The 18,033-nt window shown below is 43.9% G+C and overlaps 1 protein-coding gene across 10 annotated transcripts in view; it reads right to left on the bottom strand.

The window, feature by feature from the left end:
* EXOC4 (exocyst complex component 4) overlaps positions 1-18,033 on the bottom strand; it is an 867,110-nt gene that overhangs the window by 593,541 nt on the left and 255,536 nt on the right. For all 10 annotated transcript variants that reach the window (XM_002711996.6, XM_070071324.2, XM_089328633.1 and 7 more), the window contains exon 9: positions 13,484-13,572. In XM_002711996.6, the coding sequence (XP_002712042.4) occupies positions 13,484-13,572 (89 nt within the window). The remainder of the gene's footprint in view (positions 1-13,483; positions 13,573-18,033) is intronic.

Below are 18,033 nucleotides of genomic sequence, written 5' to 3'. Positions count from 1 at the left end.
CTGAGAGACTAAAGAATTCTTGTGCCAAAAGACCTTAAGAAGTTTTTAAAAAATGATTCATGAGATATTTAGGTAGAATTTGAATCACTGATTCTCAATAAGAGTCCTAAAATCTAGAAAAGGAGATAGATGTAAGTGAGTGAATGGTTTGTCCCAGCAAGAGCCCTGCTACTACTGGTCCTTTCTCCGCAACCACGCTGTGTGGAATGGTGTCCACACACAGTCCACTGCTAGCCTTACAGGCCAACTCAAAAATCTGCCTTTCAGATTAGCGGAGAAAAGTTTTTAAATTTTGCTTCAACCCACCATGGTTAATTTTATGTTTTAATTTGATTGAACTAAGGAATGCCCAGAGAGCTGGTAAACTGATAAAAATTCCTTGTAGGGTTAGCTGTGAGAATGTTTCTGGATGACATTCACATCATAAACTTTTTATTTTATTTTTTTTCATTTTATTTGAAAAGCAGACAGACAGATGGCGAGAAATAGACGTGGAAACAGAGACTGCCCATCCTGTGGCTCATTTCCCAAATGCCCACAGCAGCAAGGTTGGGCCAGGCCAAAGCCAGCACATGAAACTGACTAGGTCTCCCATGTGGATGGCAGGTATCCATGTAGTTTGGCCATCACCTGCTGTCTCCCTGGGTGCACGTTAATAGGAAGCAGGAATCGGGCTCAGAGCCAGGCCTTGAACCAAGGTTCTGAAATAGGATGAAGGTCTCCCAAGCAGCAGCTTAGCTGCTATGCCAGAAACTTGAATCAAGAGAAGGAGTAAAGAAGATTTTCCCTCACTGATGTAGTACTAACCTGACTTAGGGGGAAAATCAGGAGGAATCCACCAACGAAATCAGAAGGACAAACTCAGTGTCACGACACGAAGCTGGGACGTCCCCTCCTCCTGCAACTGGGCACCATGGCTCTTGGGTTCTTGGGCCTTCAGCACCAACCAAAGCTTACACCATCCATGTCTTGCTTTGTGGGCCTTCAGCTTTAGACTGATGCCTGCGTTATCACACCCCATTTCCAGAAATTTGGATGTGGATGGTAACCACAGCACTGGCTTTTCTGGGTCACTAGCTTGCAGACTGTTGGATTGTGGGACTCCTCAAAGTCCGTAACTGAACCAGTCAATTCATATTTAGGAAATCTCTATTATTCACATATATTGATTTGGGGAACTATAATGTGCAGTCATACATGTTCTTTGTCTGCTTTTGGAGAATTTTGTGTTTTCAAAAGATAATTTCAATTTACTTCCTTTTATGTTAATTTTTTTAAACTCATTTTTTTTAAGATTTATTTATTTGAGAGACAGAATTACAGAGAGAGAGAGACAGATAGACAGAGAGGTCTTCCACACTCTGGATCACTCGCCAAATGGCTGCAATGGCTGGAGCTAGGCCGATCTGAGACCAGGAGCCAGGAGCTTCATCCAGGTCTCCCACTTGGTTGGCAGAACTTGGGCCATCTTCCACTGATTTTCCAGGGAATGAGCTGAGAGCTGGATTAGAAGTGGAGCAGCCAAGACTCAAACTCCTACAGGATGTCAGAGCCACAGGCAGAGGCTTAACCTACTACACCACAGGGCCGGCCCCTATGTTATTAATTTGAAACAACTGTTAGCTCTAACATTTTTAGGTTAAGAACTGTTAGTAAGCCATGAGATGGAGTACAACTTTTCTTTTTACTTCTGTTTTCGCAAGCAGCAAAGAAGTGATTTCAAACTAGAAGCAAGAGGAAGGCAGAACATCAAATATATAAAACAGCACAGAAGCACTCCGATGTAATTCATAAGCCGAGAGATGTCCTTTTCCCATTTTATCCCTTTATGTTCCATATTCTAACCATTCTCAAGTATTTGGTGAGTCACATTCAGAATCAGTGACCCTGACCCTGAAGACCAAATGCTTTTGAGGAGAAAACAGCCACGTTCATTATGCCATGAGATTCACCTCTAGGGCAGCTACAGGCCAGGGAGAGAAAACCTGCACAAAGCCACCAGGTGTGGCTCTGCTTCACCAGACGTCGACACACATCCACCCAGACTCTCACTTGATGCCTCTCGCCAATACAACGCGGAGATGAACACATGTTCTCCCTACTCTGAACGACTTTCGTTAAAAGGAGAAAAGAGAAGAAGAGTTTAAAACAGAGTTTCCAGGGAGTATTCTAGGAGGCATATTGAATCCACTTTTCTCTTAATGTGCTTCTTCATGCATTAATTTTAAAAAGACATTTAGTGAGTACCTCCTCTCTTCGCAGAATGTTGCCGGGTGCTGGGAGTAACAGAAAAAAAAATCAATTACATTTATTCAGTGTTTAACACGTGTAGGGCACAATTCTAAAGGTATTTCCTGTGTTAACTCACATCTTCCTCCTGATGGCCCTGTGCAATTAAGGTATATTACCCCCACAGTTCACAGAAAAGGAAAGCGACACAGAGAAATTAATCAATCCCAATCACTCGTTAGCTGAGTCTGACTCCAGGGACCGCACTCTGCCCTTCCGACTAGTCCTCAAACTAGTCCACTGACTGTGCTCTGAGGAACAGATGGGGAGCACGTGGCTGAGAATCCAAGAACCTGGAGTTTCCGAGACTGAAGACATTCACAGAAATTATTCAACTGTGTCCCTTCACATCTCAGAAAACTGGACACGGTGGGGCTGCCATTATGGTGCAGTGGGTGAAGCCGCAGCCGGCAACTCCAGCATCCAACAGGAGCACCAGGTTGGGTCCCAGCTCCTCTACATGCAATCTAGCTCCCTGCTAGTGCAACTGGTAAAGGAGTGGAAGATGGCCCCAGGGCCTGGTTCACTGCCACCCACGTACGAGATCCAGATGGAGTCCTGGGCTCCTGACTTCAACCTGGCCCAGTCTCAGCCTTTGCTGTCATTTGGGGAGTGAACCAGTGGATAGAGGATCTATCTCTATTTCTCTAACTATTTCAAGTAAATAGACACATCTTTTAAGAAAACTGGACATACTTGCACAAAATCACAGATAGCTTGATTTTAATAATAAAAATACAATATACACCTATGAATAATAGTTTTAAAATTCATGTTCTTCAGAGACTAAAATGGATACTAAAATGAATACATTACCCAAAGCCTAGGAATAAGAAAAGTGATATTCTGAATTTAAAAATACAAGAAGAGGGAAAAACTCCAATATTCTGGACCAAGGAAGGAAAATAATTATGGATAATCACAACCTTAAAGTTAAGGGAAAAAAATGATACAGTAGACTGTCAAAATTATATTAGATTAGCTAGATATGAAACTAGCAGAAAAATTTAGAAAATATATGCTAAAAAAGCTACCTACACCCCTATATTACACTCCATAAAAACAACTCCTGTTTTGGTATCGCCTATCTTAACAAATATCATTATATCCCACCCAAGTCACCAGATTGGAAAACTGGGAATCAGCCAAAACGCGTATCTCTTGCTCAAACCCTTCACAGAATATCACGCCCAATTGATTCTACCTCCAAATTAGCTTTTGGATCTCTTCCACCCTCTCTGAAAAAGCTGGCATCATCTTCTGTAGGCTCCTACCTGAAATAACAACACAACTTGCCTCCTTGCTTCCAATCTCATTATACTCAATTCATCCTCCAAGCAGACATCAGAAGATTTTTTTCTATAATTCACATTTGATTATGTCATTCTCCTGCTTTAAACCCCTTGGAGGAATCCTATCACCCCAAGAACAAATTCCGTTTCATCTACACCAGGTCCTCTAAAATCTGCCTCTGTGTCCCCCTTACGTAGATTAATCTGTCCCACATACTCCATGTTTCAACCGTAGCAAAAAGCCTACAGTTGCATGAAACACCTGTACATGGATGTACACCCTCATTTCCCTGCTTGCAGAGTTCCCTCCCCTGGTTCAGTCTGATTAAGTCGTCTTTCCAAGTCATGATAAAGATTCTGCCTTTGTAGTACCTTCTATGACTTCCCCCAGGAAACGTTCAGTGTTTTCACCTCCACGCACCCCAAAGCACTTAAAATATTTACTAGAACTGTAACTGTTGGTTTGTTTTGTCTCTGATAGCACCTAGAGTGCCTCCTCATGCGGGAGATGTTCTACAAGCAGGGCCCAGAATACAGCCGGCCTAGAAATGTTGACCATACACAATCGTCTCCAGTGTCACCTGACACAGCAACCCTAAGAAGTAGGCAGGCCAAGTGCTGTTAACCTCATTAAATAGATGAGGTATCTGGAGCTCAGAAAGTTCAAGTTAGATTTGTACAGTGCAGGTAGGTTGAGTAACAGGTGCTCCTTCCATTAAATCATGATATTCCCCCAAGCCACTCAAAGCGCAAACAGAGCTGTACCAACATTCCATAGATGAACATCACTAACCAACTGAACAGGGATATGTAAATTAGTTAACTGGTGCTGAAATCAGACATTAATGTGCAAACAAACAGGGATGTATTTGAGTTAAGTGGTCATGAATATGCAAATCTACTGGCTGGAATTCAGTAGATGTCATCACAATTCTAGGAATGAACATCCTATATTATGACTATTACAATATTCATGGAGCATCCATAATGCCATCGCATATTACTATAATATAGGTTTTGCAAGTTTCAAGTTGTGGGGAAGCCAAAAGTAACTTGACGCTTGTTTTCACCCACACCAGAATTAGAAGTTAGAAATCAGATGTGCACACATGGAACTCTAGAATCTCCACAGAGAACCAAGTTGCCATCACCTGCGGTGGCTCAATCTGCACACTCGCAGATTAACCCAAGGAACTCTAAAATAGGTTGGTCCTTAGGGGTACATAGTTCATGATTCGGTCCCTGCCAATATTCCCAATCTCATCTCTCATGCAGACTCTAACACAGCTCGATGCTGTGATAGCTACGCTGAAAGCTTCGCTGCTTTTCCTACAGGAATTTTAATAAAGTTGCATGGCTATACCACTCGGATACCACTCCAAAACAATCCACCATGTGAGGGCATTTAGCTTTTGCTCAGTTGTAGTGATTTACCGTCCCTTTTATCACAATTACATCACTAGTTCTTTGCAGTTCTTGATCTCTTAGTTGTTAAGATGAACAAACGGCAAAACCATTCAAGCAAGATAAATTGGGTCTCTTTTCTATTTCTTTTTTTTTTTTTTTTTTTTTTGACAGGCAGAGTGGACAGTGAGAGAGAGAGAGAGAGAAAGGTCTTCCTTTTGCCGTTGGTTCACCCTCCAATGGCCGCCGCTGCAGCCGGCGCACCGCGCTGATCCTGGCAGGAGCCAGGAGCCAGGTGCTTTTCCTGGTCTCCCATGGGGTGCAGGGCCCAAGCACCTGGGCCATCCTCCACTGCACTCCCTGGCCATAGCAGAGAGCTGGCCTGGAAGAGGGGCAACCGGGACAGAATCCGGCGCCCCAACCGGGACTAGAACCCGGTGTGCTGGCGCCGCAAGGTGGAGGATTAGCCTATTGAGCCACGGCGCCGGCTTTCTTTTCTATTTCTGGTTGCTGGAAATAACAGATTATAACCAGTATAGGTATGTATGTAGATATGTGTATCTGTGTATATATACACTTAATATATAAACATGCTTTATAGAAAATTTACATCTGATAAACATTCTGAAACTCTATGAGAGAATAGCCTATATTCATATTTCACATGTTTATCTATTCTGTGTCCAATGCCTGACCTCTCTCTCTTCATGTTTTATAACTGAACTTATGCCCTTTAAACATCTGTGGAAGCCTCTCTCTGCCTTCTCCAACATGCATTCATACATCCTAGTTGCCCATGCACAACTCTGTCACCATGTGAGTCGTGGTGCCATTATCAGCTGTTGACATAATGAAATCATTATGCTATGAGCAGCATTGGATATAACAGAATTGAAACACTGGTGACTTAACAAGGCAGAGTTTACTCCTCTTTTATTAAGGAGTCTGAGCTGAGATAGTATCTTGGACCAAGAGGCATCAAAAGCACAGCACTACAGAGAAATTCAGACTTGGTTGATCTTGTTGCTCTAACTCACCCACATGGCCTACAACAGCTCGCTGCTGCGTTCCTTTGACATTTGTGGCTTCACTTGCGCTAGGCTGGGAGAGAAGGAAAGCCTCCCTCTTCCTCTAAGAGCATGACCTGATGTTACATACGCTAATTTACTCAGCTGCTAGTGGCCACAGTTAAGCTGCATGCCCATGGCCAGCTACAGGGAAAGCTTTAAAACGTTAGTAATTCAAGTGGCCATGTTCCTATTCAAAAGCCAAAGGAGCTATTAATTTAGAGATAGGGAGAGCCATTGTTGGGTGGCAAGTGCCAATCTCTGGGATGTTAGTCTTTCAAAGGCAAACCTTGGTTCAATTCATGACTGCACCAGGAGAGCCTAGTGAGGATCAATCAGTAAAGATAAAGTCTGGAAAAGACAGGAAACAAAAAGAAGAGTGGCTACTGCCTCCAATCCTGCTAGGTCTGTAAAACCCCAGACCGAGAAGAAGGGAGAGGTAGGAGCAAGTACAGGAGCGGGAAGTCTCCTCCTGACTACACGCTGACTTCGCCTGAACCACAGCACACAGTCAGCACTACTGCAGGGACAGCTCCCAGCTTTAGTGTGGAGCCATGCAAGTCAAAGAACCAGCCCAACTGTCACAGAAGAGTACACTTGGTCAAGATTTCTAAACAGGAACATTAAACTACACACACTGTCTTTGTTTCTGGAGCCCTGAGAGGTTTTTTTTTTTTCTTTAAATGAATGTCTGCACTTTTCGGGACATGTGTCATATATGTATATATGATGCTTGCACAGTTGAAGAAAAAGCAACAAAACAATACTGTTTCCAAGACTGAGCTTATAAAAGAGGACAGAACTGCAGTATTTGAGGCCTGGGGGCCTCAGCTGTGGCAGAGCTCGTGAACGCCCTGGCCTGCAGTGCCGGCATCCCATATGGGCACTGGTTCGAGTCCAGCTCCCTCCTAATGTACCTGGGAAAGCATTAGAGGATGCCCCTACACCCACATGGGAGACCTGGAAGAAGCTCCTGGCTCCTGCCTTCGAACAGCTCAGTTCTGGCCACTGCCGCCACTTGGGGGGTAAACCAGCGGATCAAAGACCTCTCTCTCTGTAACTCTTCTTTCAAATAAGTGAGCCTTAAAAACAATACTCGGGGCTCATGTGCTACTCTATTTGTCCCCTCCTGCATTCTTTCCAGGGGTGACCTTGTTGCTGAGTTTTATATTTATATCCCCCATGTCACCTTCTGCAGATGTCCATTAAACATGAATGTATGCTTAAGTTATACACTATTCAATTCTGCTTAATTCTGACTTTTCATTCATGCAAATGGAATACACACACTTTTATGGAAGGCCTACATTTGAAATCTAACGAAGTCCATGTCTAGTACATTTCATTTGCTTTCATCACTACATGTATTCCACTACATGGCTTGGCCACAATTTATATATCCATCCTCCTCTTCTGGGGCATTTTAACTGTCTCTAGGATTTTGTTATTGAAGCACTGTGGTTATAAACACTCTTCTCAACAGGTTTTGCGTTACACATGTGACTTCTCAATTTGCTAAACTTTATTTTTCCTAAATGTTAAGAAACAAAAATCCTGTCCCCTCACCGCCAACCATATGTGTAGTCAGTTGTCTTAATGACCTCTACTGATTTGGTTTTCCTTTCCTACAAATCTGTAACATCATCTCCCTCCCACACCAAATTTCCCTGTGTAGGGACCTGCTTCTGAGAGTCTTCAGGGTCTGGTAATGGTGCCTTGCATGCCTACCCAAAGGAATAGGAAGAGGGAGATGGAGCGGCGGCCCAAGACAGTGGGAATATGAACCCTCAACACTACTTGGTCAAGCGATCTGTACTCAATCTGTTTTCTAGATTCAACTGTAAAATAAGACTAACACAAGAAGAGTACTACAGCTAAAACACAATTTTCTTTTTTAAAAAATATTTATTTATTTGAGAGGTAGTCACAGACAGTGAGAGGCAGAGACAGAGAGAGGTCTTCCATCCACTGGTTCACTCCCCAAATGGCCAAAACAGCCAGAACTGAGCTGATCGGAAGCAAGGAGCCAGGAGCTTCTTCTGGGTCTCCCACACGGATGCAGGGGCCCAACGACTTGGACCATCTTCTACTTTTCTTTCAGGCCATCAGCAGAGAGCTGAATCAGAAGAGGAGCAGCCAGGACTAGAACCCGCACCGATATGGGATGCCAGCACTGCAGGAGGAGGATTAACCTACTGCACCACAGCACCGGCCCCTAAAACACAAGTTGAAAAGCACTAGATGATGAGCTCCAAAGTACTTCCTAGTACTAAAATCCACTGCTTTATTTTCTAGCTACAGGAATATTTATGTCAATGTCTTGTGAATTTGGATAACAAACCACGTTAGATAAGGCAACTTCTACTAACACTGTCAGTATTCCTGAAATAATCCAAATTTCATTTGGAAAATGTAAAATTATCTTACAAATTGTGCCTCACTGGGACAATAATAAACCTGTTATTTTACATTTTCAACAGTTTCTAATTATTACTTTCTTCAATATATGACATAAATGATTGTGGTTAGATTTCATTTAAAAAAAGCTCAACATAGAATAACTGACATTTTATGTGCGTATAAAGTAGGAAGTTCCCAAGATTCTGATTTCTTGTGGCCCTAAAGCCTAAGGAAATAAGCAAAACTGTTATCTTACTGATGCAAAAAAACCTGATGTGAATAAAATGATGAAAAATATGAGGTATAGTGTAAATTCAAATTTTCTGCTGTATGTTGTTAGAAGTTTTTTGTTATCTCTATGTGTTTGCTCTTTTAAAAATAGATACAGAAGTAGTCATTTATAACACTTTTAAAACTCAAATATATTATATTTCATTTAACAGTATTCTTTCTTTTCTTAGAACTGTATGATTGATTGAATGAATAGAATGGATCTTTTAAATAAGGTTATCAGTCACCAGTGGGTTCTGTGTGATAATCAAAGGTTGCATTTCAAGAGAAGTATCTAGGCTTTCCAAAGTAATGGGTTTTGTGATGGTTTTGCACCTTAAAATTCATTTTCTCTTAAATTCTAGGCTCTTCCACATGGTTCAGCTACCAGTGGTTTGTATACCAGGTTGGCAGGATTCTGAGTGAATCAGGATTATTCAGAAAATAAATCCATTTCAAGTAAATTAAATCCATGACTAAAGGACATTTTTAGATACAGCAAATTTCTACGCCACACAGATTAAGACTACAAGGCAATACACTTAAAAGCAAGCTGGGCATAAAATACTTTTATTTCCTAAGTGATTTGAAGTGATGCAATGATCTGTTCATGACCTGAGAAAAGTGTGTGTGTGTGTGTGTGTGTGTGTGTGTGTGTATATATATATATATATACACCTTAGTATTTCTTGGGAACAAATTCAGAAATTAACATTTACAAAAAATCTCTAATAATTCATTATAAAACAAATCTTACTGATAAGTAAGCTAAGACCATCCTTTTTAAAAGTGAGGTTATAAATACACAAAGAGAAGGAGAACCAGTTTTTGCACAGTATGTTAGAGGCTAAAACAGAAGAGATAACTTAGAAAGATTAAAGTTATTTTGAAATAATTATATGCAATTTTTAAAGAAAACTAATTCTTTTTGTGTTCCCTATATATTTTTACATAGTTATTAATAAAGTCATTAAGTGAAGTTTAAAAGGCTACAACGAATTTTCTAATCAAAATTCAAAACATCAAGCCCTACAAGATTGTAAGGCTGGGGAAGAAATATGCGGCAGGAGTCTAAAATTGCTGCCCTTAACAACGCACCTCAATGCAGCCAAAATGCTCCTGAAAATGTGTGCGGGAGTGAATCTGCCTTTAAATGCTCCTTCACAGAACAACTTGCTCTTTAAGAGATCCTTTTATAAATCCTTCTGGAAAAGGGACCGTCAGCCCCTGGTTAATCTATCTCAAAAGCTGTCTTACCTAAAAGCAAGGCACCTCCAAATAGACTAATTACATAAAATATCATTAAGTGTTCACCAATTACCAACAAAACATTAGAAGGGAAAAGTCAGAAAATTTAGGACAGGTCAGCATAGGCGCCCCATTTTCTCTTAGGCCAGTACTTCCATATTCACCGCATCAGGTAGACCCTCTTAGAGAAGCTAGTTCTTGGGTAGCCAGGGCTGTAGAGTATTTTAATGTCAGGGTTACAGAAACGCTACTCCCTAAACTAACAGGAAATAAACATGATACTCTCAAAAGAGTATCACTGTTGGGTACAAACAGAAATACTAAGCAGTCCCAAAGCAACTGTAACCGAAACTGAGTATACATTCCTACATGAATGCATGACAATGATTCTCCCATTCATAAATTCAATGATTCAATCATTCATGAGTTTTATTAAGGTTAAAAAAGAGTCAAAAAATCACAGGACTCCTACTATGTGAACTAAAGTTTCCACTAGGGTTTGCAAATAAGTACACTGGTCTCTACAAAAAGTGGATATTAAGGGTACAGTCGTCCATTATCAGATGTTTTTTAAGTGTCTAATTCTACCCAAGCATTATTCTTAGGCATGGATATGCAGCAAGGAATAAAGGTTGGGCTCCAAGTGAGAAGTGTAGAAAATCAAGTCAGCAAGCAAACAAGACACAGATGTATTAAGAAAAGCATTATGAAGATTAAATTGTTTTAAGCATTACGACAAAGAATTTTAGGATGGGGATAGGATGCCAGAGGACATCAGGAGACAAGGTCAGATGAGGCCGGAGCCATAGTGTGGAGGTCATCTGGACCTAGTGCTAAGTAGCCTCTGCAGACCATCTCAGCTAAAATCAAGCTGTACTCAGGGGGATGCAGAACCTAAGAGCTTACTTGGGCAGGATTCTAATATAGGTGTGTGTGTGTGTGTGTGTGTGTGGTTTTTATTGTAGCCCTCATAAGATAGTATGTTCACCCATCATCTTATTCTTATGAAGAATTACACAGTAAACCTGAGAAGCTCTGTTCAAGTGTAATGTTCATTCAAAGTCGCATCTTTCTTCTCCTACAAGACAGCGAAGCAGCAGAGGCTCAGCCTGACAGCAAGCCCATGCCCGACACAGACATGCACACACACACACACTGACTTCCATCTGTGGTCTCACTGTCCGAAACGGCAGCCCCACCTTCTTAGCCTGCTTGCCACCAGTGACCCATCTGTATCAGCACAGGTAGAGCCAACTGAGATGGGCTGATAAGCCCAAAGCAATCTCATTTGTCCAATCTTTTTCCCTCTTGCATGTTGCTAGACTCGGTAGCAATTTTTAATGGCATGATAAATGGAAAAAGTTGTCAGGAACTTAAGTTTTCTGAAATCGGGGCTTTCGAATGTTACTTTGATGATCTTTCTGGAGCATTTCTTTGCCAGCCACTGCAACAGAAGGACAAGTTGACCCAATGAACCAAAACCTGTAGCCATGTGCTTTACCAGGAGAGACAACAGCTTTCACAAGTCTCTTAGGATAGCCTGAACCATGCAGTTACAGCCTCTTGAGAACACGGTAAAATGCAGCTATCGCTGCGGTCTTTGCACCAGTCAGATTCCTGGAAGAACTGAAAAAGGATGCAGTTTTGAATGGAAAATAGGGTGCTTTGCTCTGTTTTCCTGCTGAAAGGTGAAAACGTTCATCAGAGAAGCTTCTGCATCCGAAAGAAGCGCATCCAACCTCCACGGAAGCTGGCGGTGACCCCAGCACCTGCCGGAGCCCTTGCTCAGAGTCTTTCTTAACGATTGCTATGAACAAGGGGAGCCCGCCAACCGCTTTTTTGTCCTGTAACCAGCGGTTTGCCTTCCATCTTGCTCAACAGTGCTAAGTGCAAGGGACGCGCTCTGGAAACTCTCATTATTTCAATGAACTTTCTGAAAGATGGCAGTTACCAGTTTGGGAAGAGTGATTCTTCCACTCGCCATCTTCACAAACTAATAGTTGTCTGCACAGTACTTGGATTTTTTTAAAAAATGTTTTTCAATTATATACAGCAGGTTCTACTTAATAAAGTTTATGGATGACGTAACTGCGGAATACAAAAGCACGCGGTATACCCCGTATTTCTCATTACACTTCAAAAGGAATGGAAGCCTATGAAAGTGGCAAGGACCGTGAGCGCCCCACCTCTTTTCAAAGGCCTTACTGCCTCTCAGTCATAGTTGTCCTCTTGTAGACCTGAACTGTCCTCCTGCAAACTGTTGCTGTGCCAACCGATAGTCACCAAACATCTACTGCAGCAGGCACTGTGGAAAACACAGGAAATAAAACGGTACTTCACTCACAGAGACGCTGCTTTGTGCAAACTCACAGAAAAGGAGCATGGACCCACAACACAGGATAGCAAGTTCTCAGAAAGAGAACAGCAGAGACGTGGTAGGAGCGCAAGGAGGCCCCACCCCCGGAGTGTGTATGTAGAGTTACAGAGAGAAGGGGCCAGCAGGAAAGCTCATCAGGAGAAGCAACAGTCAAGTTCAGCTTGGAAAACTACATGGAATTTGACCGCCCAAGGACAGCAAGAAGCCAATACGACGTGGGTGAAAACATTTGAGACACAGTGCTAAACACCTAACAGCTGAAAACACGGTAGGCACAATGCTGCCCGTGTCACAGACGCTCATGAACCCCACTCAGAGCTAACCCCCCAGGCTGCACAGCAACCTTGGGGGCGGGGTATTATTTTTATCCCTCTTGGAAGACAAAGGAAAGAGGCACAGAGGTTATCCAACTCATCCAAGGTTACACTGCTAGTGCTGGGGAGCCAGGTGCTCAAATGCAGGCGCCCTGGGCCCAGAAGCCCTCACTCGGCATCGCTGTGCTACACTTCTCTCAAGGGACCTTGCAGCACTGCAGGAAATGAAGCCTGTTGCTCATGGCTACAGCAGAGCTAGCTCACCTTTCTTCCCAACAAAAAAGATCCCGGTATCCGTCATGTACCCTCATTGACTGCTTGTGCTTGAATTTGAGTGACTGCTTGTACCGCTGTCCCATCGATTACATGCCCTAACTTCTCCCCTCGAGGTGTCGCAGGATGTGGACAGTGAACAACGTTGTATTTGTGTAAGGACAGAGGTACACAGGCACCCTTTATGGTTTCCACCCAATTTTACTTTGAATCTAAAAAATAATGTTAATTAAAAAAAATATAAAATCCTCATGTTTCAATCTAAAAAAGGACAAAAAGAAACGTTTTGTCATCTAATGGAATTTATACCATCCTACTTAGAAGCATCCCTTTTCCCTTCAATAATGACAGAGGTTGCATTTGTCCTGTGCAAAATATCAGGTACTTCTGCTGTATTCCAGAATATGTGGAAATAATCATTAAAAGCAACTGTCGCTGTAACCAGAAAGAATCCTGGGAATGCAGGTCATAAAATCACATGGCATACATGCTTCAGGTCTTCCCTCAGAAACCTAATTTCTCTAGAGAGGTCCAATCACCCACACCCACCTTGAAGTTCTCCACTCCGGCTATAGAGCTCCCTTCTCTGTTCTCGCAAATAGGCGCTCATGCTGATGGCGTGGGAGGAGGATTCAAACCTACGAGGAAACACGGGCAACAAATGGTTAGGCAGTGTCCAGCTACAGACCCAAAAGCATCCTCCTTCCGTCCAGGGGGCACTCCCTGACACTCCATAATCGAGAGAGGGAAGCTGCCTCAGCCTGTAGCTCGCAGAGCACAGTCCACCCGACTTTCCTCCCTCACAGTCCTGGGATATGCTGCCTGTTCCGTTTCAGCTGGCACAACCCTTATCCACCCCAAATTTCCTTTAGACCACCTGCCTCCTTCTCCCGGATGCCTGCACACACAGCAGCAGAAGCGTCCCATCAAAGCCTGCCATTGCCATGGTGGACATGCCGGCTCGCTGGAGCACAACTTCTGAATTTGTAATCCTCTCAGTTAAAAGATCGGTACCAAGGGAACACGAGAAATGCCACTGAATAATGACACCAAAAAAGTAAAAAAAAAAAAAAAAAAAATCCACAGTTTCTCCCAAAAGGTCCTAAAATAATAATAATATCTCTTCTAAATGGCCACTGGTTTGGTAACTTGCCACCTGCCACCACATAAAACACTCTCCAATCTAATAAGCCACCAAATGCTCGCTCACACCCACCCAGGAACTGCTGCAGAGGTCACAAACATGGGGGCAGGCTCAGGCTGAAAACAGCCTCCGAAAGCTGCAGTAATGGATATACAAATGAAAAAAAAAGAAGCAATCAGTCTTAAGAGAGTCTTGTAGGTAGTAAAAAATTACAAGTAAAACTATGACTATGTCCAACAGTCCAGCCTTTGAAGTGCTATGAGATTCCATGTCAAACCTGAGATTTTCAAAGGCAGGTTAAAAAAAAATAAAATAAAAAATTTTAAAAAATCAAAGGCAGGGTAATAGGCTGATGGAAGGAGGAAGCCGAGTAGGAATTACTGCCCGCAAGGGGTAAACAGCCACAGAAAGGAAGAGCAACAGGGATAATGGGATAGGTTTCTGGCAGCAGAGAATGGGCTCTAGCATTTTCTTAATTGTGCATTTTTTTTCATTTGACAGGTAGAGTTATAGACAGTGAGAGACAGAGAGACAGAAAGGTCTTCCTTCTGTTGGTTCACTCCCCAAATGGCTGCCATGGCCGGAGCTACACTGATCTGAAGCCAGGAGCCAGGTGCCTCCTCCTGGTCTCCCATGCAGCTGCAGGGCCCAAGCACTTGGGCCATCCTCCACTGCCCTCCTGGGCCACAGCAGAGAGCTGGATAGAAGAAGAGCAACAGGACTAGAACCCAGCACCCATATGGGATGCTGGCACCGCAGGCAGAGGATTAACCAAGTGAGCCACGGTGCCGGCCCCCTAATTGTGCCCTTTTTATCCATTCCTTGACAGGGAAGATGAACACCAAGATGAGTGAGAGAGTCTGCGAGGGAAACAGTAGGCTTACTTGATCCCGTCTCTGCACCCCGCTAAGAACCAAGAGGGCACCAACAGCCGGAAGGAAGGCAAACTGTTCAGGACTTCAAAGGGGCCACCTGCTAGCCAAGGGCAGAGAGGCAGCCAGGGACCTCCCGACAAGCATGCTGACAGCTACTGATCAGAGACTGCAAGGGGGAAAAATAAACTCCTAAGCAAGGAATGGAGAGGCGCATACTGTACAATGATACAGAACCTAAATACACTTCATTAATCTTGGCCAGGGCAACTGAAGAAGCTAATAAAGTCCTTCACAGGAGTGATACGCAGACATGACAGCTCCCCAAATCTTCATCCTCTGGGACTTGATAAATTTCTGCTGTTGAGGAATTCTGTCCATGTTAGCAACAAGCCACAGATTGATAGAATTCTACAACAGAAGAAGCCCCAGGAGTCGGTGCTGTGAAGTCTAGGCCTGCAGTACCGGAATCCCATATGGCCGCCAGTTCAAGTCCAGGCTGCTCCACTTCTGATCCAGCTCCCTGTTAATGAGCCTGGGAAAGCAGCAGAAGAGGTCCAAGTCTTTGGCCCCTGCACCCACGTGCAAGACCTGGATGAAGGTCCTGGTGCCCACTTACTCGCTCTCTCTTTCTCTTTCTCTATCTCTGTAACCCTGCCTCTCAAATAAATAAATAAATCTTTTAAAAATCCATAGACAGTATTAATTCTCACCTCCTTATTTTATAGCCAAAGGCAACAGGGACTACAAAGACAGAAGACCCACTCGGGCACAGAGCTCACTAATAGAACTGTGACTAGAAACAGACTAATTGATAATAAGACCAATTCTGGGTAGTGGTGAGTTTTTATTACTTCCCCCCAAAAATATGTAATGATTATTTAAGTAAACTCGTTCATTTCCAACAATTTGTTTTTTTCTTTTAATACCAAAACTTGAGAACATTGGCCAAATGTTTGAAAATGTATATGAGAATTTCAAAAACTTATTAGTAGTCCTTGCTTATGTTCTGGTTGATCTATGGTCCTTTTTTTTTTTTAAAGATTTTTTATTTATTTATTTGAAAGTCAGAGTTACACAGAGAGAGAAGGAGAGTCAGAGAGAAAGGCAGATAGAGTGAGAAAGGTCTTCCATCCACTGGTTCAGTCCCCAACTAGCCACAATGACCAGTGCTGTGCCAATCCGAAGCCAGGAGCTTCTTCCGGGTCTCCCACGCAGGTGCAGAGGTCATCTTCTACCACCCTCCCGGGCCATAGCAGAGAGCTGGATCAGAAGTGGAGCAGCCAGGACATGAACTGGTGCCTGTATGGAATGCTGGCACTGGAGGCAGAGGCTTTTATCCACTACACCACAGCACCAGCCCCGAACCATGGTCTTTTTCCTTCATACTTCTAGACTCTTTATTCAGGGGAGCATTAAGTCTTGGACTATAATGTGAATTTGAAATATGTTATCTCTTGGGGCCTGCATCGTGGCACAGTAAGTTCATCCTCTGCCTGCGGTGCCGGCATCCCATATGGGCACCAGTTTGAGTTCTGGCTGCTCCTCTTCCAGGCCAGCTCTCTGCTGTGGCCCGGGAGTGCAGTGGAGGATAGCCCAAGTGCCTGGGCCCTGCACCCGCATGGGAGACCAGGAGGAGGCACCTGGCTCCTGGCTTCAGATCGGCACAGCGCACCACGTGTAGCGGCCATTTGAGGGGTGAACCAATGGAAGGAAGACCTTTCTCTCATCTCTCTATCTCACTGTCTAACTCTGCCTGTCAAAAAAAAAAAAAAATTCTTGTTGAACCAGAATAAAGATCTCTTCATTCCACCTATAACAAACTTTTTGAAGTAGCCTTCACGTGGTCTGAGGTTAAAAGTTAAGGGTGATGGTTGAGAACATGAAATCTAAAGATCCTGAGGCCTGCTTTCTCCAAGAAGCCTTGACATTGACCGCTAAGGTGAGAGAGAAGCAAAGAAAATAAGGAGGGTCGGGGAGAGGAGAGCAGACAGTGCGCGACAGGAGTGCCTGTCTCGGCAGCTCCCCAGGCTGTCTCCCTCGCCTGTGAACGCCCTTTTCCTCCTCTCGCCTTGCTTGTTGGCACGGTCCTGACTGCATCTGGGCATGCCGCCTCCTCCCTCCCTCTCTTCCTCTGCTGTGTGCTGTGGAAAAGTGGTTCCCTGTTCAGCTGGAGACCAGGCACCAGAGATGAGCCTGCCGGGTGTAGGCCAGCCACCGCGGTCGGCTTCCCCTTCCAGTGGTGGACTTGGGAACGGGCACATAAAGGCAATCCTAGCACCTGGGGGGCATGCGCAGAGGGCTTTTTCACTGGCAGAGAGGATTAATAAACGGATCATGAATAATTGATGTCTTCTGGAAAGATCAGAAATGGTACAGCCACTTTGGAAGACAACTCGACAGCATCTTACAAAGTTAAACGTGACCTCAGCACATGATCTAGCAATTATGCTTCCAGGTATTCACTCAAATGAGCTTATGTCCACACAAGAACCCAAACGTGAGTGTTTACAGCGGGCTTTATTTACAACTGCCAAAAGCTGGAAGCAACCACGATTTCCTGCAAAGGTGAGCAGATACACGAGCTCTGGCATATCTACGCCAAGGAATATTATTTGGCAAAACAGAGAGATATGGGTCAAGACACAAAAGACATGGAAGAACCTGGAATGAATATTGCTAAGTGAAAGAAGCTAACCTGAAATACGTGGAATGGTCCTAGGTGTATGATATTCTCTCTCTCTCTCTCTCTCTCTCTCTCTCTCTCTCTCTATTACAGGCAGAGTGGACAGTGAGAGAGAGAGAAAGGTCTTCCTTTTGCCGTTGGTTCACCCTCCAATGGCCGCTGCGGCTGGTGCATCGCGCTGATCCGAAGCCAGGAGCCAGGTGCTTCTCCTGGTCTCCCATGCGGGTGCAGGGCCCAAGCACTTGGGCCATCATCCACTGCCTTCCCGGGCCACAGCAGAGAGCTGCCTGGAAGAGGGACAACCGGGACAGAATCCGGCACCCCGACCGGGACTAGAACCCGGTATGCAGGCGCCGCAAGGCAGAGGATTAGCCTATTGAGCCACGGCGCTGGCTAT

This window comes from Oryctolagus cuniculus, chromosome 3 (genome assembly GCF_051225735.1).
Source record: "Oryctolagus cuniculus isolate XC-2025 breed Fujian yellow rabbit chromosome 3, ASM5122573v1, whole genome shotgun sequence".
Classification (NCBI taxonomy): domain Eukaryota; kingdom Metazoa; phylum Chordata; class Mammalia; order Lagomorpha; family Leporidae; genus Oryctolagus; species Oryctolagus cuniculus.
This window is presented reverse-complemented; position numbering and strand designations above follow the sequence as displayed.